At 45.5% G+C, this 18,213-nt stretch overlaps 3 protein-coding genes across 9 annotated transcripts in view; 1 reads left to right on the forward strand and 2 right to left on the reverse strand.

The window, feature by feature from the left end:
* Positions 1–2,533, forward strand: part of mbnl3 (muscleblind-like splicing regulator 3) — a 19,929-nt gene extending 17,396 nt beyond the window's left edge. For 2 of the 7 annotated variants that reach the window (XM_036547780.1, XM_036547786.1), the window contains one exon: positions 1,793–2,533. In XM_036547780.1, coding sequence (XP_036403673.1) covers positions 1,793–1,923 — 131 coding nt within the window. In that variant the 3' untranslated portion in view covers positions 1,924–2,533. The remainder of the gene's footprint in view (positions 1–1,792) is intronic. The other 5 variants (XM_036547781.1, XM_036547787.1, XM_036547783.1 and 2 more) reach the window with 3 other exon arrangements.
* Positions 2,534–12,592: 10,059 nt separating this feature from the next.
* Positions 12,593–14,251, reverse strand: LOC118790721 (putative threonylcarbamoyl-AMP synthase). The gene is made up of 4 exons (XM_036547713.1): positions 14,096–14,251; positions 13,253–13,418; positions 12,962–13,056; positions 12,593–12,706 (listed from the first exon to the last, which is right to left on the reverse strand). The coding sequence occupies exons 1-4, from the start codon at positions 14,247–14,249 to the stop codon at positions 12,606–12,608; spliced, it is 516 nt and encodes a 171-aa protein (XP_036403606.1). The 5' UTR covers positions 14,250–14,251; the 3' UTR covers positions 12,593–12,605.
* A 36-nt stretch (positions 14,252–14,287) lies between these two features.
* On the reverse strand, positions 14,288–17,861 carry LOC118791273. The gene is made up of 7 exons (XM_036548577.1): positions 17,708–17,861; positions 15,910–17,445; positions 15,680–15,772; positions 14,994–15,098; positions 14,720–14,829; positions 14,412–14,606; positions 14,288–14,320 (listed from the first exon to the last, which is right to left on the reverse strand). The coding sequence occupies exons 1-7, from the start codon at positions 17,859–17,861 to the stop codon at positions 14,288–14,290; spliced, it is 2,226 nt and encodes a 741-aa protein (XP_036404470.1).
* Positions 17,862–18,213: the final 352 nt, after the last annotated feature.

The raw sequence follows: 18,213 nt of genomic DNA on the forward strand, positions 1-18,213 counted from the left end.
TGTTCGGCCAAAGCTGGAGTGAAACACGGCCTTAAGGGTGCCCGCGTTAGCGTTAATCGAGTGTGCTGCCTCCCTCACGCTTTCAAAGGACGTCCCTAAGATTTGCCGTTGAGGAACTCTTTGCATGTCAGTTGGTCAGTGATGCTGGGTGTTCAAAATTCAGGGGCCTTCTTAAAAAATGCCACTCACTCCCATATTCAGCAGGTTTTCAGTTCCACGCCTTGTCCATCTTTGGAAAAGGGAAGGGAGATGAACTTTGTCTACAGGCTGTGTTTGCCTTTTGGAAAAAGAAAGGGGTAGGACTACCATTGATGCACACTAACAGGCTAAAGTAATTACTCACCTCAAAGGTAACTGCTAAATCATCACAAATCATATTATTACACCATGAGTGATGTCATACATTCAACAAATCACGAGTCTGATAAACTGTAGGTCCTAAACATACCTCCTTGGCATTTTGGTGAACAAGGTCTGGATGGGATCGAGTAGTGGCACAGCCCACGCAAGCTTAGCGTCAGCCCAGAGCTGCTAGTGGTCCTGGGGCCTCTGTGTTTGTAGTTTACTCCCATTGGTTCTTAACAGGATCCAAGTCAGGTGGCTGTGATAGAATTGTCTTGGTTTGTTACTATTTAAATCATATCTTTGCACAGCCAGCGCGGTGTCAGGTAGCATTATCCTGTTATCCTGTGTCTCTGTATTATATTATAGTATATTGACAGGCAGAATATTTTCTGTCTACACTGATGTGGTGCAAGGACTTAAATCAATTATGTCATTCAGGTCAAAAAGGCATTGTTTACTGTAGGCCTGTATTTCTGTGAGTGGTGAGTAATTTGTTTCGACAGCCATTGTACTTTAGTGATTTGATTTTATAAACTGCTTTTTCGAAGAAATCCTTTTAGTATTCTCTCTCACTGTATTTGTGAAATATATTGCGTATAATTTTCCAGTTGTCTGTAGATGATCTGAATAATAACGTGTGTATCAGATGCAACCCATGCTATAGAAAAGGTAGCTGCTTTTTTAACATACTGCTACATTACTAACTGTTAATCACAACTCTGAATGATTGAAGTTAGTATTTGGAGAAAGGAGTAGGTTTAATATTATTGTAGTTTTTTTGTGTTACAGGCATGACAAAATAGTTGGGTTTACATCACTTCATATTGCCTCTGCTTATACAGGAAAATATTTGAATCTTTGAAGCTTCTCTATCTTTGAAGTTCAGAGTGAGAAATATTGATTTTCATGCTTCCCCACCACAAATTCAATCTGTGGCAGCTTTTAGAATTCAGAATTTAAATTTTCTGCCCGTTCTCCGTTCTTTAGTGTTTCTGTGTGTGAGGGAAAGGATAGCGTGCATTTCCCTTTCTACAAAACTTACATGATTAAAATCAGACCTGAGTCTGCGGCTCTGGGCTGGTCAGTATGCAGTTTTATCTTCTCACAGTGCCGGTGCTGTACACAGTGGAAATGTAGCTTTGATAAGAGCACATCAAAATGGAGGGCTTATCTCGTTATGGAAAGGAGTTCAGCTGGAAAAAAAAAAGTGAAAGGCTTGAAGCAAGTGCAGTGTGTCTGTCAGTCTGTAGCTTATAAAACTGTTACAGATGTATTGGACTTTCATAAACGACTACAGAGCTGAGTGGCCTGCATATCTTTCTGCAGATGTAGCTCCCACCACAGTCAGGTTGTGTGTGTTTGTGACGGGTTTTGTTTTTTTTTTTCTTTTTTTAATCTCTCTGCATCCAGGTCTTTCACCTTCCCTTTCCGTTCCTCTGTTTTCCAGTAGACCCAGCCGAGGTTCTGAGCGCCGACCTGGTGGAGCTCCAGTGCGTCCCCATGGAAACACACTTCTGCCCTGTCCCCAAACTCCAGGTGGCGTCTCCAGTGGCCCTGAACCCAGTAAGCCTGTCCTGAAACTCCACCTAAATCACCGACGCCACGCCACCCCACTAATCCACTGACAACACGCGTCCCCCCCACCCCACCCCACCCCAAGAACCAGTGACCAGAATGCAGAAGACAACATATGACATGTGCCTAATTTTCATGACATCTCCAACGGGCAATAGTGTGATCTTATTTCAAAGATAATAAAAAAATATAAAAAAAAAACATTATCTGTACGGACTCACCCTTCCCTCACCGTATTTACACAGACAATACTGAGCTGGACCCAGGACTGTTATTAAAGTATTTTGATACAAGAAGGCAAAAAAATGGGGGCTTGCTGATTGTGGGGGGGGAAGCGACGGAGGATACACAGGGCCCCATCACACACAGTCAACACATGCATACACAGAACCACCCACTGAGAAAAGTGGGCCTCCTGCAGAACTCCTGCAGAAACAGAGAGCGAGTCCTCAGTTCTCATCACACACACACACACACACACACACACACACACACACTGAGGGCCTCAGTGCTGAGATGTGTGTTCTCGTGACCCAGCACACCGGAACCTTCACCAGGAATGACAGTGGGAAGGGGAGTCCAATGAGAACTGAAAGCAAAAAAAAAAAAAAAACACACAATGTAAGAAGGATAGGACCTCGCTGAACTGGACAGAAAGATCCGGACAACAGGACACAGGAAAACGACAGTATGATTTTTAACAGCCGTCACAAAAGACAAAAGTTGGTTGGCAGCATCTTTTTATTATTTTGGTTTAAAAAAGTTTTTCTTTTTTTTTTAAGTGTTACATTTTGTTTACATTTCACAATAGCCAAGTCAAGAAAAGCAGTGGTCTGTTGATTGCAGATAGTTTTTTTTTTTTTTTTTTAATTTTTTTGGGCGGGTGAAAGTTTACATGTGTAAACCTATGGAATTCAGGCCTGGCTACCCCATCTTAAGAGCCACTTGGTTTTTGATGGTTTTACAGGTGCCTTTCAGTTAGCCATGTGTAATAAGGGCTGGGGTGCAGAAGGGGAATAGGCCTCTCGTTCAAATCTCACTTCATTTCATTTTTTAATGGTTTTTTTTTTTCCACTTTATATAACCCTTTCCTTTTGAATCAGCAGTTGCACATTGTGCTTGTTGGACTGCAGTAACCTCTGCAGCCATGCAGGAGCTGTGGGGTGAGAGGAATGCAATCCTCCTATATAACCACACCCAGTAATTTTCCCACCAGTGCACCACACTGAAGTAGGCGCCGATTGGACGACAGGTCCTGCTCCGCTGATGTCATCCAAGCAACTCTTAGGTGTCATGAAACGAGGAGACCCTTGCTGACCTACCCAACCCCATCCCTTGCTAATGAAGCCAATTTGTTTTACCAATGTGGATTCCTGGGGGGCTGCCATTGTAGGCAAATAACACAGCCAGGTTCCAACTCGGACTAGAAGGCTGGGCCTGCAGTCAAGACAAGGGCTGGGCCAGTTGAGCCGCTCGGGAGCTCTCACTGTATGTAATCCATACAAACAGAAAGAGGATAGGAGTACTTATCTCTTAACTAAAGAGAGATTTGTGCTTGGGAACATGTTTGTAAACCTTAACCTTACCAGGCTGTATCGTGAATGCCACCCTGCGTCCTAAGCAGGGCAGTACTGTACGGTCAGGTTTAAACAACCATCATGTGAACTGCACTTCTGAATGCACATAGATTTACCCTTAAACTTAATTGTACAGATGAGGGTTCTGACTAAAATCTTTGCAAAATTGCTTAGCCATACACAAAGGGAGCCTTCACGTTTCCCTCAAGAAACTTGTATGCCATAAGTATGCATAAGTGATCCATTTTGCATAAAATCAAGACTTGCACCGCATCAATTCTCTGTAACCAGACATGGTTTCCTCTCTTGTGGGAAGAGTGAAGCAGGAGGCCTGTGGTTTTCCTACTGACACCACTACAGCTGAACATTTTTCAGGATTCATACCACTGACAGAAAGCAGAGAAGCGATACTCCAGCAGACATTTTCGTTCTTTGAAGGTGGTTCACACAGGAGTGTTTTTTACATCATAATTTGGCATTCAATCTAAAAAAGAGAAACCCAAGACTTTGGATCTTTGGTGAGAGAGGGAGTCTCGGATTAACAAAGCTTTGCTCCTGGAGAGAGAGTGATATCACATGGTTCTGGCCTACTCAACACCTGAGCAATGTAAGTGAAACTTTTAGCTCCAGATGTAATAAAGCTGGATTAGCATAAAGGGCAATTACAAATAGATCTACTCCATTTAATAGATGTACTTAGAGATACAAAACACAGTCCTTTTAATCCATTATGTACCAATTCGTTGATGTGTCTGTTTTTTCCACTACAATGAACAGTAAAACAAACTTATGTCTAGTATTTCTATCACTTAGCCTGAATATTCTTTTTTTTAAGAAAGAAAATCTTAGCAGCACCACGTTGGTCTTTATGGTCTTTGAGTCTCATTAGTCAAACAAAAATCACCATAGTGCATTGTATCAGACCAAAATGGATGTTTGCCCGATATAAACCTATGCTGAATAGGAGTATTCACCCTTCAGTATATACCCAGGAGATTCATACCTATACTGAAAGCTGCAGAAACATTAAGTGTGCAGATGAAGGCAGGACTGAGTGAAACTGGTAGAAGGTCAAGTAACAAGGGTGGTATCTGTACCTCTTTAAGCACAGTAGTCAAAATTGTTACTAAGGAGATGTATATTGGTTGCAGGATAAGTTGTGCGTTTCTGCGCATATGTCTGTATAATCTAATGCATTGCACAGTGGAAATTACAGCTGCTTGTGAACTGTGGGTTGTCACCAGAGGACACCACAAGCAGGAGGTCATGGTTGAATTTCAGCTGAAGTCCTTTTATCTTTGCTTTAGTTCTACAGTCTAAACAGCACTCCTGGTCGCGCAGGTCACCTGTGTGTTGCTTTTCAAATCAAAAGGGAAAATGACAATCTGTGTGTGGAATTTAACATGGTAGTCAGTCCTATCTCTCTTATCCATGAGCCATGCCTCTTCCTGTCAAATCTGAATGTGCGTGTCTGTGTGTCATACTGTGTCACAGACACCTGTGTCCAGCAGGTGTGCTCCGTCCACCTTCTGTTTGTGGGCTGGACTGACACCCCCAAGTGAGCACTTTCCGCGGCCTTCTACTAACTATTTTGTGATGTCTGAAGCAACGTACCAGTTAGCATTTGTGAAGTCAGTAACTGAATGGATGGCGCTCGTGGGGATTTTGCCTTAAAATGAAGAAGGAACACTGTCCGTTACATATCCTCAAATTAAGAATAAGATAAGTAATGGAGCTTTGCATGTCAGTGTGTTAAACTGAGACACACACACACACACACAGCCAAATGGAGGTGGTTAATCAGTGTTCAGATTGTGCGAAGAAAGGGACACTCCAACTCCCATCACTTCAGCTCTGTTGTAGTGGGCTTCAAAATTGCAGGAGTCACAACTCACCATTAAGTGTTCTGAGTAAAAAGGTCTATTAAGAAGAAAGCAGACATTTTAATCGTAAGTTTTTTTTCTTCTGATTTAACATTGTGAATGAATAACTGAATCACTGTGCATGCTGAATCAGGACACATTTTCCTCAGTGAAAGTCCCGGGTGCGAGTAGTGGACGATGACTAACGATGACCTAACTGTACAATTTGTCAGTTGAATGACTGTTAATTGATGTGCCCTCACAGAAAGGCATTATCTACAAGTAGTTTGTTGTTCACCAGCTAATGTCTCCAGTCCAGCCATAATATGGGGAGAATCCTCTATCATAAGTTAAAATCAAAAGGTACATAAAGGTGGCAGAGACTTTGGTAAAAGAGGCTTAATCCACTATGTTTGAATTTTACTTTTCTTTTCTGGTGCTTTTTGAGTAACCTGATGGCTTTGAGAGGCTCCTACATGTTCTTTCATCTGAAGTAAGAGGAGGGGACTGTGAATTCAGGAAAGTGTACACGGCCAGCGTATATGCTGGTCATTTTGGCTCAAGGTGCTCTGTCTAGCAGTTTAGAATGGTCTGTTTAGCTTTACCTTAGGTCTGGGTGCTGTGAAAGGATTATGATGCCTTACTCTGAGAGCTTAGGACAGGGGATATCTGCACTGAAGTAAGGGCAGGGCTACACCTTTTTTGGTCTGAAGGTACGTCCATACTCAGTTTTCGGAAACGTCAGTTGCCTCAGAGGTTATTGATTTCCCAATGAGAGCTTCACATTGAAACGCAGAGTATTCGTCATTCTAAGACCCAGCCTTGCCTCACTATGATGGACATACCTTTAGACTTGGTAGGATGGAGAGATGATGATGTATTGTACTAAAGAGGCACATTACTGAATGTTCAGTGGAAGGCAAGACATCACTGAATTAAATTTTATGTTTTCATCAAATGTTTGGAATTGATTGATAAATGGGGGAAAAAAAAGAAAAAAATGTCATATTAGTTGCACAATCGGGATGTTTGTGCATTGCATTATTTTCTTAAACTGACAGTCTAGTATTTAAGATGTAAGTTTTAATCCCCCGATCCCCCCCCCTCCAAGTCAGCAAGACTTGACATTAGACCATAAATTATTGAAGTGCACAGCTCCAACAGTCAGATGCCTTTTGGTAGGAACAGTAGGTGGACTGAGAGAGGGAGAGGGTGGTAGGTGAGTGGAGCGTAGGAGGGAGAGGGGGGTAAGTGGGTGGAGTGTGTGGGGGGGGGGAGGGGGTAAGCGGGCAGAGTGTGGGAGGGAGAGGGGGGTAAGTGGGCAGAGTGTGGGCGGGAGAGGGTGGTAAGTAGGCGGGGTGTGGGAGGGAGAGGGGGGTAAGTGGGTGGAGTGTGGGAGGGAGAGGGGGGTAAGTGGGCGGGGCGTGGGAGGGAGGTGGGCAGCGGAGTGTAGGCACTGCAGTCGCTGCATGTCTGACAGAGTCGTGTTGCCTCATACGTGACCCTTAGAGGAATCGTCACTGGGGCGCGGGGCTTCCCACGAATTACTGACACATTTGTTATGGGCAGAGGATTGACCTGTCGAAAATTCCGTAAGGGGAAAGACCAGACGGATGTCGTGATATGAGCATGCCTCTCTCACTCTTCCTGTCGGGGCCCAGTGGCACACATGGCAGGCCCAGTAATGCATTCAAGGCTTTTAAACCACCCACAGTTAATACGCTGTACAAACAACCAACCTATTTTATTTTTTCCCGTGTGTTACTGTTGCTAATACTTTACAGCAGCAGAATTGTTTCATTTCTGAAATGCAAAAATGGCAGTGTTGCCATCTCCTGATTTCCATAAGCTGTACTGAGTCTGAATGCTTAAACAGATCGACACTGAATAGCAGGGTAGTGGGTGTGGGGATTTAGTTAAAGGAAAAAAAATATATCTGAATGTGTTCAAATTGGGCAGAAGAAAAACGAGAATGTTACCAGTACACGAATCATTTATTTTTCATTTCCTGTCCAGAGGTCAGATGTAAAACAGCATGGAAACAATATGCTGCTTTGAGCTGTTGTGAGCAGATTGTTTTTTTATTTACTGTGTGGTATGATTGATACACAGAATATGATCTTTTTTTTTCTGGGTAGCTGCAGTACCTGAAGGCACATGGAGCTCCTGCAGATTTTTCCAGAATACCTTTCAATTTAAAAAAAACTGTGTTGTTCGAGTCATTTTAAAACCCATTGTATTCTGATGTTAACTCAGAGAACCCTGTGTCCTTAGAGGACTGGAGTTGCCCAGATTCCTCTCTTTGTCTCTTTCTCTCTCTATGTCATCTCAGTCTCTCACTCCCTCTGTCTGTCTGAAAGTGGGTGTATTAATTCAATTCCCACATTCCCTCACTCTTCCTCTCCTCCTCCCTGCCCCCCCCCCCCCCCCCTTCTCTCTTTCCTTCACTCCGTCTTACACAGATCATGCCTTCTCCAACTACTGTTTAGCTGGAAAAAAATACTTGATTAAAAAAAAAATATATATATATATATGTGCCTCGTGAGGGGGGCCTTAGATGTTTTAAGTACACTCACTTTTGAAAAGTGTACTTTCCTTCTACAAGGAAGTAATTAGTTAGCTAGGGTAATGCAAGTGTAAATATTAATGTTAATAACTTCTTCATCCTTTGTAGATTCCTAAGTTTTTTTTTCTTCTCAGATTGTACTTTTTATTATTGCTGTTCGTATGATTTTAGTTTTTAGTATTGTCTTAATCATCTTCTCCGTCCCAGTGAAGCAGTAACTGATATTTACTGGAAGTAGTGTCAGTGATGTTTTACATATTTTACAAAACATATACCATGTTTTTGCTAATCAATTCTTTATTTTCAATTATTAAAAAAGCATGACAATGAAATATTAACTCAGTTTATGTAGTTTGCAGTTAAAAAACAATGAAATGAATATATAAAAATATATATACATTTGTATGTAACTATACAATGATAGATTCATTGTGACTTATGATAGTAAGTTGTTGTTGCTATGGCAACAAAACTACAATGTGGCTACCTTTGTATACCTTAATTGTGAATTTTTTCACATGTAAATTGAAACGATGTACAACGTTAACTTATTCAGAAAAAGAAGGCTAGTTAGACCATCTTGGATTAAGAGATGTTTGAATATTTTGTAAGAAAAACGCAAAGAAAAGAAAAAAAGTTCACATCCAAAGGCCCTGTTGGGATCAGGTTTTTTCCTCATTTTCACTTTGATTTTTTTTTGTTCTTCTCTGTTCATTTCTTTTGATGTTTTTGATAAGTAAATTGAATGTTAGCATCTGGGATTTTAAAGTGATCAGCGTGGGACCCGTATGTGGAGGAAGAGACCAATTTGTAGTCTCAGCTACACTACACTGAAGTGAAATGTTGAGATTTGCCTGCTGAGTCATTTTAGCAATAAGGAATCATTCCACTGGTTCCTTGGCCTCCGCAACTTTCTGTTCAGTCATGAGTATCTTGTATCTACCTACCGAACTGGCAATCTAACAGCACATTCCCCCCAAATACACATCTTGCCTCCCTTGATGGAGCACCCAGTGACTCCAAATTTCAAATCAAGCAATTGCTTCATTCTGATTGGTCACCATTGTAAGTCTCCCTCTCCCTATTGGTCTCACCTGCGTACACAGTGCCCAGCTGTGCTGGGGGCCCCTCCCTCTGGCTGGGGCTTAGGTGACTCAATCAGTGTACGAATGTGTAATGATTTGCCTTGTTTGCACTTATGTACATAAATCAAAAAAAATATTCAGAGCTTATTTTGAATATTTATTATTAAAAAAGTAAAGAACTGTATTGTTGTTAATACAGGCAAATAATGATGATTTTAAAAGTTTGTTAAAGAGATAGATGCTGTTATGGGTTTTGATGGATTCTGTCTTTTTATTTGCTGTTGCCCTTGTCCTTATCCCAAAGCATGACATCGCCTTACTGTTAAGATAAAAAAATGGTCTATGTCAAAAGAAGCTTTGTAGTTTGCCACAGCTGAAGAAACACACACTGAGCACTGAACCCAGCAGCGTTTGATCCTGGTGAGGGCTGAAGACTGAGTGCTGTTCAGGGACGAGTATTGACGTGTAGAAGTCCTCACACACTTTTTACGTGGATGTAGCGCGTTCACTGTGAGCTAAAAACCGCAGCGGTAGCTGAGCTGTGGTCCCGTCCGCGTTTAGAACACCAAAGATCCCGTAGCTGGTTGTCAAGTTGGGTGAATTGCTCAGTGCTTTTCGAAAAAGTGAGAGACGACCACTGCGCTGTTTCTTTGAACAAGCACGAACTCCATTCTGACTTGTCTGCGGTCCTCCATTGTTATGAAGGAAAGTTTAGACAAGACTACACTGCCCCCTGCTGGTTGCCAGGAGAGCAGCCATTATGTATTTTCATGACCTGACTGCAATGCCTATGAGACATTTAAAGAGCAAATGAATCGGGGGGGACACTTGCCCCTTCTCATGTTGTCTACGCAGTGTAAAACAACCTCAGGCCTTTGCTCTCATCAGTTGCATCAGATAACAGCTGGGACACAGTGCACGTTCTGCAAACAAATAACTCAAATTTTTCTTGTCTTTATTTTATGAACAGGTTTAAATTTTTTTGCTTAATATTTTACAGTTGAAAACACTATGTCAGAATTTTCCATAAGGTTTACTCTAACTAAATTCAAACAACGTACAACAGCTTAATCATTTCAAAACATACACAAACAAATTCAGGAGAAAGCCTATGTTTGTGCAAACTTGTACATTTGATGCTCTCTGATAGTGGTGGAAGCCAATAATTTTGTTGCCATGGCACTTGTGTCCTAGCAGTGGGGGAGGGGCAGAGTCTCACTGAGTTGCTATAGGCAGATGAATCCCGCGGTAAGTGTGATTGGTCCACGGCCTTCAGGAAGCTTAAACGCCAAGGAGAGAGAAGTTAACACTTGTCTGCAAAGGTACGACGTAGATGTATTTTGACAAAATTGAGATCACGGTAATTCATGCAAGACACTGTGCGCTGGAGTTGTTTGCTCATTTGTGAACAGGGCCAACCAAGGCCACGCAACTTCCGTTATGGTGACATAAATCTGAAGTTGCATAGCGTGCGCGTGAGTTAGTCAGCCTCTCCAGCTCATTGTCCAAAACTCTTCCACTGAGCTGAAATCGTTACATGGAATTGGGATGAAATATATGAGCCTAAAACAGAAGAAAGGTCTGAAGTAATCTGCGGCCTGTCTGTTTCCTTAAAATGTTGTGACATGTAATGACCACAGACTCAGTCCCCCAGGTTTTCAAAGCTGGCCATTTGGAACGCGTGCTATGAATTACTGTTGAATGTGCCTCAGTTTGCAGGGACAGTTTCCACACCTTTGTGTTAATTCGCTGGATTGGACAGAAAGGAGTGTCCACCATTGCCTCTAAGCCATATCTACTAGACTCCCCTCTCCTCCACTGTAGGACATCAAGAAGTAAAAGTTTTTTATTTTTTTTTGTTTTTTTGGTATTTAAAAATGTCTTTTACTCTCTATTTGCTTATTAGTGCTTGCATGTGCTTCAGAACCGTGCTTCACGCTAATCCTTTTTCACTTTATATATACATATATATATATATATATGCATATGTATGTATATGTATGTATAGTAACGACATTTGTTATTTTTGTTTGTCCTTTTAATAAAGCACTTAAATATGTGTGGTGTCTGTCTGTTCTCGTCTATGTGTGGAGTTGATGCTTTTGTACCAGGCGAAACAGATGAAGACAGGATAACTGTCTGTCAGTGAAGATAACCTCCCCTCTTTGCAATCAGAGAAACAGAATTTAACAGTAAGGGAAGGATGTGACAGGGCAAAATGGTGTTGGCCAAACATGGTTCTGCAATCACTGTTAATGCATTTCAAAACATTTACTACTTCCTCCTTTTTTCCATCCTTTGGCTGCTCTTCTGTTCCATTCTGACTGAGACTTACTATTAATACGCCGAAGCAGTGTACAGTAAGTAATGGAGAATAGGGGAAAAAAAAACTGTTACTCTTTATAGTATTAGACATTGTCTTTGTTTTATTTTTGTCACATCATAAATACAGCAACAAGCACATGCTAAAACATCTTTATTTACACATTTTTAAGCCTGTACAGCAGATGCAAATAAAATTATTTGTTAAATATTTACTAAAAAATGTAAAAAAACACACAAATCAAAAAAAGAGTAGAGTGATATTTAAATATTTGTTCCATTGTGCCGTATTAAATAAGTTCAAACTTGTGACATTGGTAATGTACTGAAGACAAATTTGGGCGGCCAAAGTGGGTGGCAACGTAGCAGGACTCATAACGGAAAGGTTGCAGGTTTAATTCCCCGCTGTACCCTTCAGCAAGGTACATAGCCCAGAATTGCCTCAGCAAATATCCAGCTGTATAAATGGGTCACATGTAAAAAATTATAACCTATGTAGATTGCTCTGGATAAGAGCTTCTGCTATATGCTAATAATGTAATGTAAATTTTCTTTCTAGTGATCTCACTTTTGCTTTGGCTGTGTGCAGGGGACAGTCATCCATTCGATGTGGTGAAATTGGTGAGTGAGCAAACAGCTAACAACTCTTCGTGGAAAGTGTGTCTGTGCGTGGTGTCTACGTAAGACTGAAACACGCAGATTGACAACAGATATTGAGGTGTGGGACATTCTGGGGCATGTGAGTGTGTGTATGTGTGTGGGTGTGCGTATGTCTTCCTCTTGGTGTAGTTATTTGCGTAGGTGTGATATAGGGAAGTGTAACTGTCTGGGGCTGAATTTAGAAGTTATTATAGAATTACTGTGGGCAGACATAGTCTATATTTGCTAGTGATTTTTCTACTTCCTGTCACTGGTACACTTGCATTTGCATTTGAGCCAGCTCTGCACCCAAGTGTACTCAGAGTCCGGCTCTCTTACCCTTCGACTTAGGGTAAAGAATGTGAGAAGATAGGTAGATTACATGGAGATCAATTCAATAGTTGAGTACGCAAAGTGACACTCCCCATGGCCTAGCATGGATATTTAATAACATTTTATCCTTCATTTTATTACTCAGACCTGTTAGGTTATCTTCCTTTTCCTACCTTAAAATATATTTTCTTTGTTGTTTTTTTTTGTGATTGTTGCATTGTCTCGCAAACCACCAGGAAAATATGAAGGCAACAGTGATGTTCTTCTGCCAGCCCTTTTATGTGCATTTATCTATGAGATGTCAGGCATCTTGTGTGGCAGCCATCTTGTTCTTGACCGTTTCAAATATCTGGAGCACCTTGGTCTTCGGCACTGCCCCCTCCCTCAGGAAGGACAGAGTTCCTGTTGGAGAGAGGAAGGAGAGGTTGAGTTCCTGCCGGGATACACCTGCTTCGTGAGCAGCTACTTATCAGTTCCCCAGTCATCTGACCCAGTGTGGACACCTCCTAAAGTCAGTCAGGTTGTCGCTCTTAAAATGTGTCAAGATGGGGGGGGTAATAATAAAGTAAAAAACAAGGAATGGGGGAGAAATGGAGGAAAGGAAGCCATAGGGAAGGATGAGTAACGGAAGAGCGAATGAAAGATGTTGGCACTGACCTTCGTCGATCTTGGTGCAGATGACCACGGTGGAAGAGACCAGCTCAGTGGAGTCACCATCGCAGAGCACGCCGTCCAGCTTGTCTGCCAGACGCCTGAAACCCAGAGAGGGAGGGAGAGAGAGAGGCCGCCAGTCAGGTTTGCTTAAGAAAGGACAGTAGGCTGCGTACAGCATGCTGGAGTCCTGCCTCAGCTCCTCACTATAAAACCTGCTCATTCACACCGATGCAGATTCAGCCAGTGGGGAGCTGAAGGCACGCAGGCCCAGCTCGGAGGAGGAGGGAGACTCACGTTATGACCATGTCGTGGTGCGTGCTGTCGGGCTCGCCACTGGGATTGGCCGAGGTGATGGCCAGCGGCCCGGTCATGCTCAGCAGGTGTGACGTCACGGTCAGGTCTGAGATGCGGATCATGATGGTGTCCTTGGTCCCCACGTAGTCGTACGCATCGCCCACTCCTGAGACGGAGCAAGGTGGGGGTTGAGTTAGACCGTAGTAACAGGAGGGAGGGGTGGAGGGGGGTGGTTTTGCAATACCTCACTTCTACTTTACATGCCTATCCTATGTCTTTCTGTGTCTGGCTTAGCCGGACTACGCTGTGTTGCAATGCAGACCGCGTATTACTGGGCTGATGTTGCAGTTCACAGCATTGTTCCTGATTGTACTGCCCTACCCTGGGCAGTACAATCGGTACAATGTGCTTCACTATCTATAACTTTCTCTGCCGTTGTCCCCCGATGGTGGAATGACCTTCCACACTTCATCCGTTCTGTCGAATACCTCACTATTTTTAAGAAACATCTGAAGAAACAGCTCTTCTGCACTCACCTGATCGCCTGAATCACTACCACCTAAAGCAGTTTCTTACATCCTTTCTTACATCCTCATCAGTACAAAAATGAATGGTTTAATGCACTAGTGTCTTTACCAGCTAGCTTGTACCTTGTCTGGCCAACTATTCAAACTTGGTCTTGCAGCACTTCTAATATTGTGACTGCATGTACGGCTTTCATTTGTGTTGCACTCCACCTTGCTTGTTAGTCGCTTTGGATAAAAGCGTCTGCCAAGTGAATAAATGTGAATATAAATGTAAATGTAAATGTGCTGGGCACAGGCGACTGTTGTTTCGGCTCACCTAGTTTGCGCAGCCACTCTCCCTTCTTGACGATGCAGCCGATGCCTCCAGGGTAGACGTGCCGCATGAACTCCCAGAGCAGCGGGCTGAAAGGCGGGGCCACTGCCTCCAGCTGCTCCAGGCTGGCGATGGTGAGGCAGATGGGCTTCTCCATTGGCCGCTCCTGCAGACACACACAAAACACCCAGCCAATCAGGGCGTGATCCAACTCCTTACGAAGTGGGTCTGAGTGGAACTGTGGAATTCTGAGTGGATGCCACAGTTTTTTAAGTATATAAACATTGGGTTGCTGTGAAACGGTCGGTGGGAGACGCACCTTGATGTTGTAGATTCTCTGGATGGCGGACGGGTGTTCACAGGAGGCAGCCAGGGTGTAGACCGTGTCAGAGGGGATGCCACACACGCCCCCCGACTTCAGGATACTGGCTATCAGCTTCAGGCTGCTCGTTTTCTCAGAGGAAGGGCAAGGGCAAGGCGGGGACGAGTCCATAACGGCCTTCGGCTTCTTTTTCTGATGACAAACACAGGGGTGAGCTTGCCATTAGGACAGATCGCTGCAACAAGACCTTTGGGTCACAGCACCTGCTCCTTAGCAAGAAGCTACACGGATCGTGTCTTTCGTACCTTAAAGATCTTGGGTCCCATGGGGATCAGGTTCTTCTCGAAGACGTGGTTGGTTAGGGAGGCCACCGCCCCGTACAGGCACACGGACGCGAAGAACGCCAAGAACCCGACTGAAAGAGACAGGAAGAGGAAGTGAAGCGGAGTGCATGGCGATGGGGAAAGAGAGAAGGAGAGAGCACTCCTTCGCTCTCACTTGACTTATTTACTGTTCACACTTATTCCAAGTCAAAGCACATGGTATATTCCTCATTGGTGCACATACTGTATCACTGACCTTCCACTGGCAGAGCCAGCCTGTTGAGGGTGAAGAGAAGGAAGGTGACCAGCATGGCCTCCATGGTGATGGTGAGGGTAAGCAGAACCGCGTTGCAATATGCAGCTGCAGGGCAAAGAGGAGTTCTCTCACACATACTGTGATATACTGTACATCAACAGTTTGCGTCACACATACTCCTCTAGCCTGTTGCTAAAGTGACACGTCCTGTCCCGCACATGGGGCATTTAAAAGGCAGCTGGAGTGGTTCCGTGGGAAAATGGCAACAGAGGGAAAGTGTTTGTTTGAACGTAGCAAGCATTTGCAGTATAAATATTGCCTTGTAAGGGTTGTTGACTTGGTGAACGCTTGCTATACCCAATAAAACATGCACCCTGGTGTTGGCATTAGAAAACTTGGATTTTGTTGAAGAAAACTTGATTAAATCAGATACGTTTCCAGCTGCAATTGCTTACACATACCGACCGTGCTGAATGAGAGCGAGGGAAACTACTGAACATTTTCAATGAGTAGCTGTAAGTTCAATGTTATAAATGCAGTATGGGTTACATCATCGTCAACATTAGAATACTTATTGTAGTTAGAGAATACAAAGGGGCACATTCCTGGAACGTGAAGCAGTGTTTTACGAGGACATCCTGTGAACATTGTCAGCTTGTAAACGGTGTAGGAGGAGGAAATCGTACCAATGATGATGATGAAGGAGTTGATGACGAGGAAGGCTATTGCTCCAGCTGTGAATGCATGGAGGGAGGGGTCAGTGGCCCGCCGAATGGGATCTGAGGGAAAAAGAGAGAGAAGGGGCATGGGGGTGGCAAAGGTGAGAAATGGTCAGAACAGCAAGCAGCACAAAACTGCATTGCACCTGGTTCAGTTTCAGTCTGACGGGAAGCACGCCGAGTGTGAGGCTGATTACCTGCGAAGCGGAGCCAGGACCACGTCGCCCAGACAGCAGCGTAAAAGAAGGGCACCGTGGGCCCGAACCGCCGGCCCCCTCGCACCTGCAGCCGGGCCACGTACAGCTGGATCAGGGTGCCGGGCACCAGCACCCCGGGCAAGGCCAGGAGCGCCTGGGCCTGGCTGAGGCTGGACAGGTGCATGGTGGCGAAGGCGGCCAGCCCGTTGCAGAGGAAGAAGAGGGCGTCGGGCAGGCGGGCGGAGAGCTGGGCAGGGCTGGCAGGGGAGACGGGGACGGGCATCAGCTCTGGGGTGAGGCACCGCTTCAGCCCGAACAGCGCCTCCTGCATCTTGCCGGTGCTGACGAGGCGGTTGCCGCGGGGGATCAGGATCTTCTCGGCGATGGAGTTGACCAGGCTGATGAAGGAGAGGCCAAGGCTGAGGGCGGCGTAGAGGCACAGGGCCACGCCCAGGAAGGGCCCGCGGGACCCGATGGGGATCTGGGGCAGGGCGGCGATGGTGATGAGGGTGAAGGCCAGGTTGTGCAGGAGCTCGGCACGGTCACGGCTCAGAGACAGCAGGCAGGGCAGCAGGGACGCCAGGAGGAAGAACCAGTTTCCCACCAGGCCCAGACGAGCCGCCGCCACCGCCGCCGTGTCCAGGCCCATGTCCGGCAGGGTCACAGAGCCCACAAACTCCTCCCAGCTCAGCACCAGCCAGAAGGTGCAGTGCAGGCCGAACTTGGTGCAGTGGAAGACGTCCCCCCGCAGGCAGGCGTAGTAGCTGGCCAGCAGCTGGGCAGCCGCGTCGAAGCTGACCCACAGCGCCCCTATCTGGAAGGAGGCCGGGTAGCCGAAGCTGTGGAAGGCCAGGATGGTGGCGGCTACGGTGTCGGCCATGTTGCCCAGGGCGAAGGGCTCGGCGTACTTGCTGTTCTTCTTCTTCTCCTCCTCCTCACCTCCCTTCCGTACCTGCTTGCGCACCGAGGGCTTGATGGCGGCGCCCAGCAGCAGGACGTCGAAGAGGGCGTTGCCGAAGCCCGGGAGGATGTGGCGCTGGTACAGGCCTTTCAGCAGCAGGGCGGAGGCGCCGTACAGCCCGACCAGGGTGATCACCAGCTGGAAGGCGCCCGACGCGGCCAGCGCCCCCATGGCACGCAGACCGATGGCCTCCAGGGCCAGCGTCACGGTGATGGCACCAAACACCACGGGCATCACGTAGTTGGCGGTGGCGGAGCAGAAGGTGACAATGAAGGCCACGCTGATGTAGGCCACCAGGCCGGCGATGGCCGATTCGCTGATGGGAGGGGACGGCAGGGTGCCATTGCTTATGGTTATGGTGCTGGCATTGGCCACAGTGACGATCACGCCGTCCATCTCTGTCAGCCTGGCACTGGTGGCATTCGAGGAGCCCAGCACCAGCCTCGTGGCACCGTAGCTGCCCCACAGGGCGGAAAAGGCCAGGAAGGTGGTGCCAGCCAGGTGGTCATACTTGCGAAAGGTCAGCAGCCCGGCCACCAGCTGCACCAGGCCCCCGATGAGGATCAGATGGACACCTGGAGAGTGGAGGGACACGTTCATACACCATTATGCACGGACAGACACCAGCCCATCGCGTGCGAATGCAGGCCCCTCAAAGCAGGTCACTGCGTTGCAGAACATTCTTCAACTAAGACGTCAGACAAAGCCATTATGCACTGACAGGGGATAATGCATGTTGCAACAGGTAAAGTAAGTCACACAAACACAGAACAGTCCCTCGTGCCTAAATACAAGTACCCACACACACACACACACGCACACCCTCCCCCCGCTGACCTGCCAGTGTGTTCTCTAGCCCCTGTGCAGGTGAGCCCGTGGCCACGTGGGCGAAATTCTGCAGGGCCACGTAGAAGGCGCTGAAGACGTTGGCCAGCAGCCCCAGGACTGCTGGTTCACTGTAGAACACTGAGGCAAACCCTCCCGTGGGCATGGCTGTGGAGAGAGCGAGAGAGATCAGGAAGCCGTTTAGCAAGCACCTTTACTCATTTCCGAGCAGAAGGAGACAGGCTGATTCAGTGAAAACAAAAAAATTGCTGCAAGCATTTATGGGCTGGGAACATTTAAATAACAATTGTTACGAAATGCAGATAAAGATGATGCATAACATCCCTTTCTCTTTGCCATAGTGGCCACTGCACAAGTTTACTGTCTCTCAAGTGATATGGAAAGTGACAATACAATGGAGGCTGCTAAAAACTGAAAACCTCATCTATATGTGTAGAATATAAGCATTTAATGTGGTCTAGCATATTAACACAAATGGTGTGATTGTTGTAACTATC

This window comes from Megalops cyprinoides, chromosome 16, assembly GCF_013368585.1.
Source record: "Megalops cyprinoides isolate fMegCyp1 chromosome 16, fMegCyp1.pri, whole genome shotgun sequence".
Classification (NCBI taxonomy): domain Eukaryota; kingdom Metazoa; phylum Chordata; class Actinopteri; order Elopiformes; family Megalopidae; genus Megalops; species Megalops cyprinoides.

Coding starts and splice junctions, on each gene's coding strand:
- LOC118790721 (XM_036547713.1), bottom strand. CDS start 14,249: ATGGAGAAGCCCATCTGCCTCACCATCGCCAGCCTGGAGCAGCTGGAG. Junction 13,057..13,252: donor CACCACGACATGGTCATAAC/GTGAGTCTCCCT, acceptor TCTGGGTTTCAG/GCGTCTGGCAGACAAGCTGG. Junction 12,707..12,961: donor CTGCACCAAGATCGACGAAG/GTCAGTGCCAAC, acceptor TCTCTCCAACAG/GAACTCTGTCCTTCCTGAGG.
- LOC118791273 (XM_036548577.1), bottom strand. CDS start 17,861: ATGCCCACGGGAGGGTTTGCCTCAGTGTTCTACAGTGAACCAGCAGTC. Junction 15,099..15,679: donor CTCCTTCATCATCATCATTG/GTACGATTTCCT, acceptor TTTGCCCTGCAG/CTGCATATTGCAACGCGGTT. Junction 14,607..14,719: donor TGGGACCCAAGATCTTTAAG/GTACGAAAGACA, acceptor GTTTGTCATCAG/AAAAAGAAGCCGAAGGCCGT.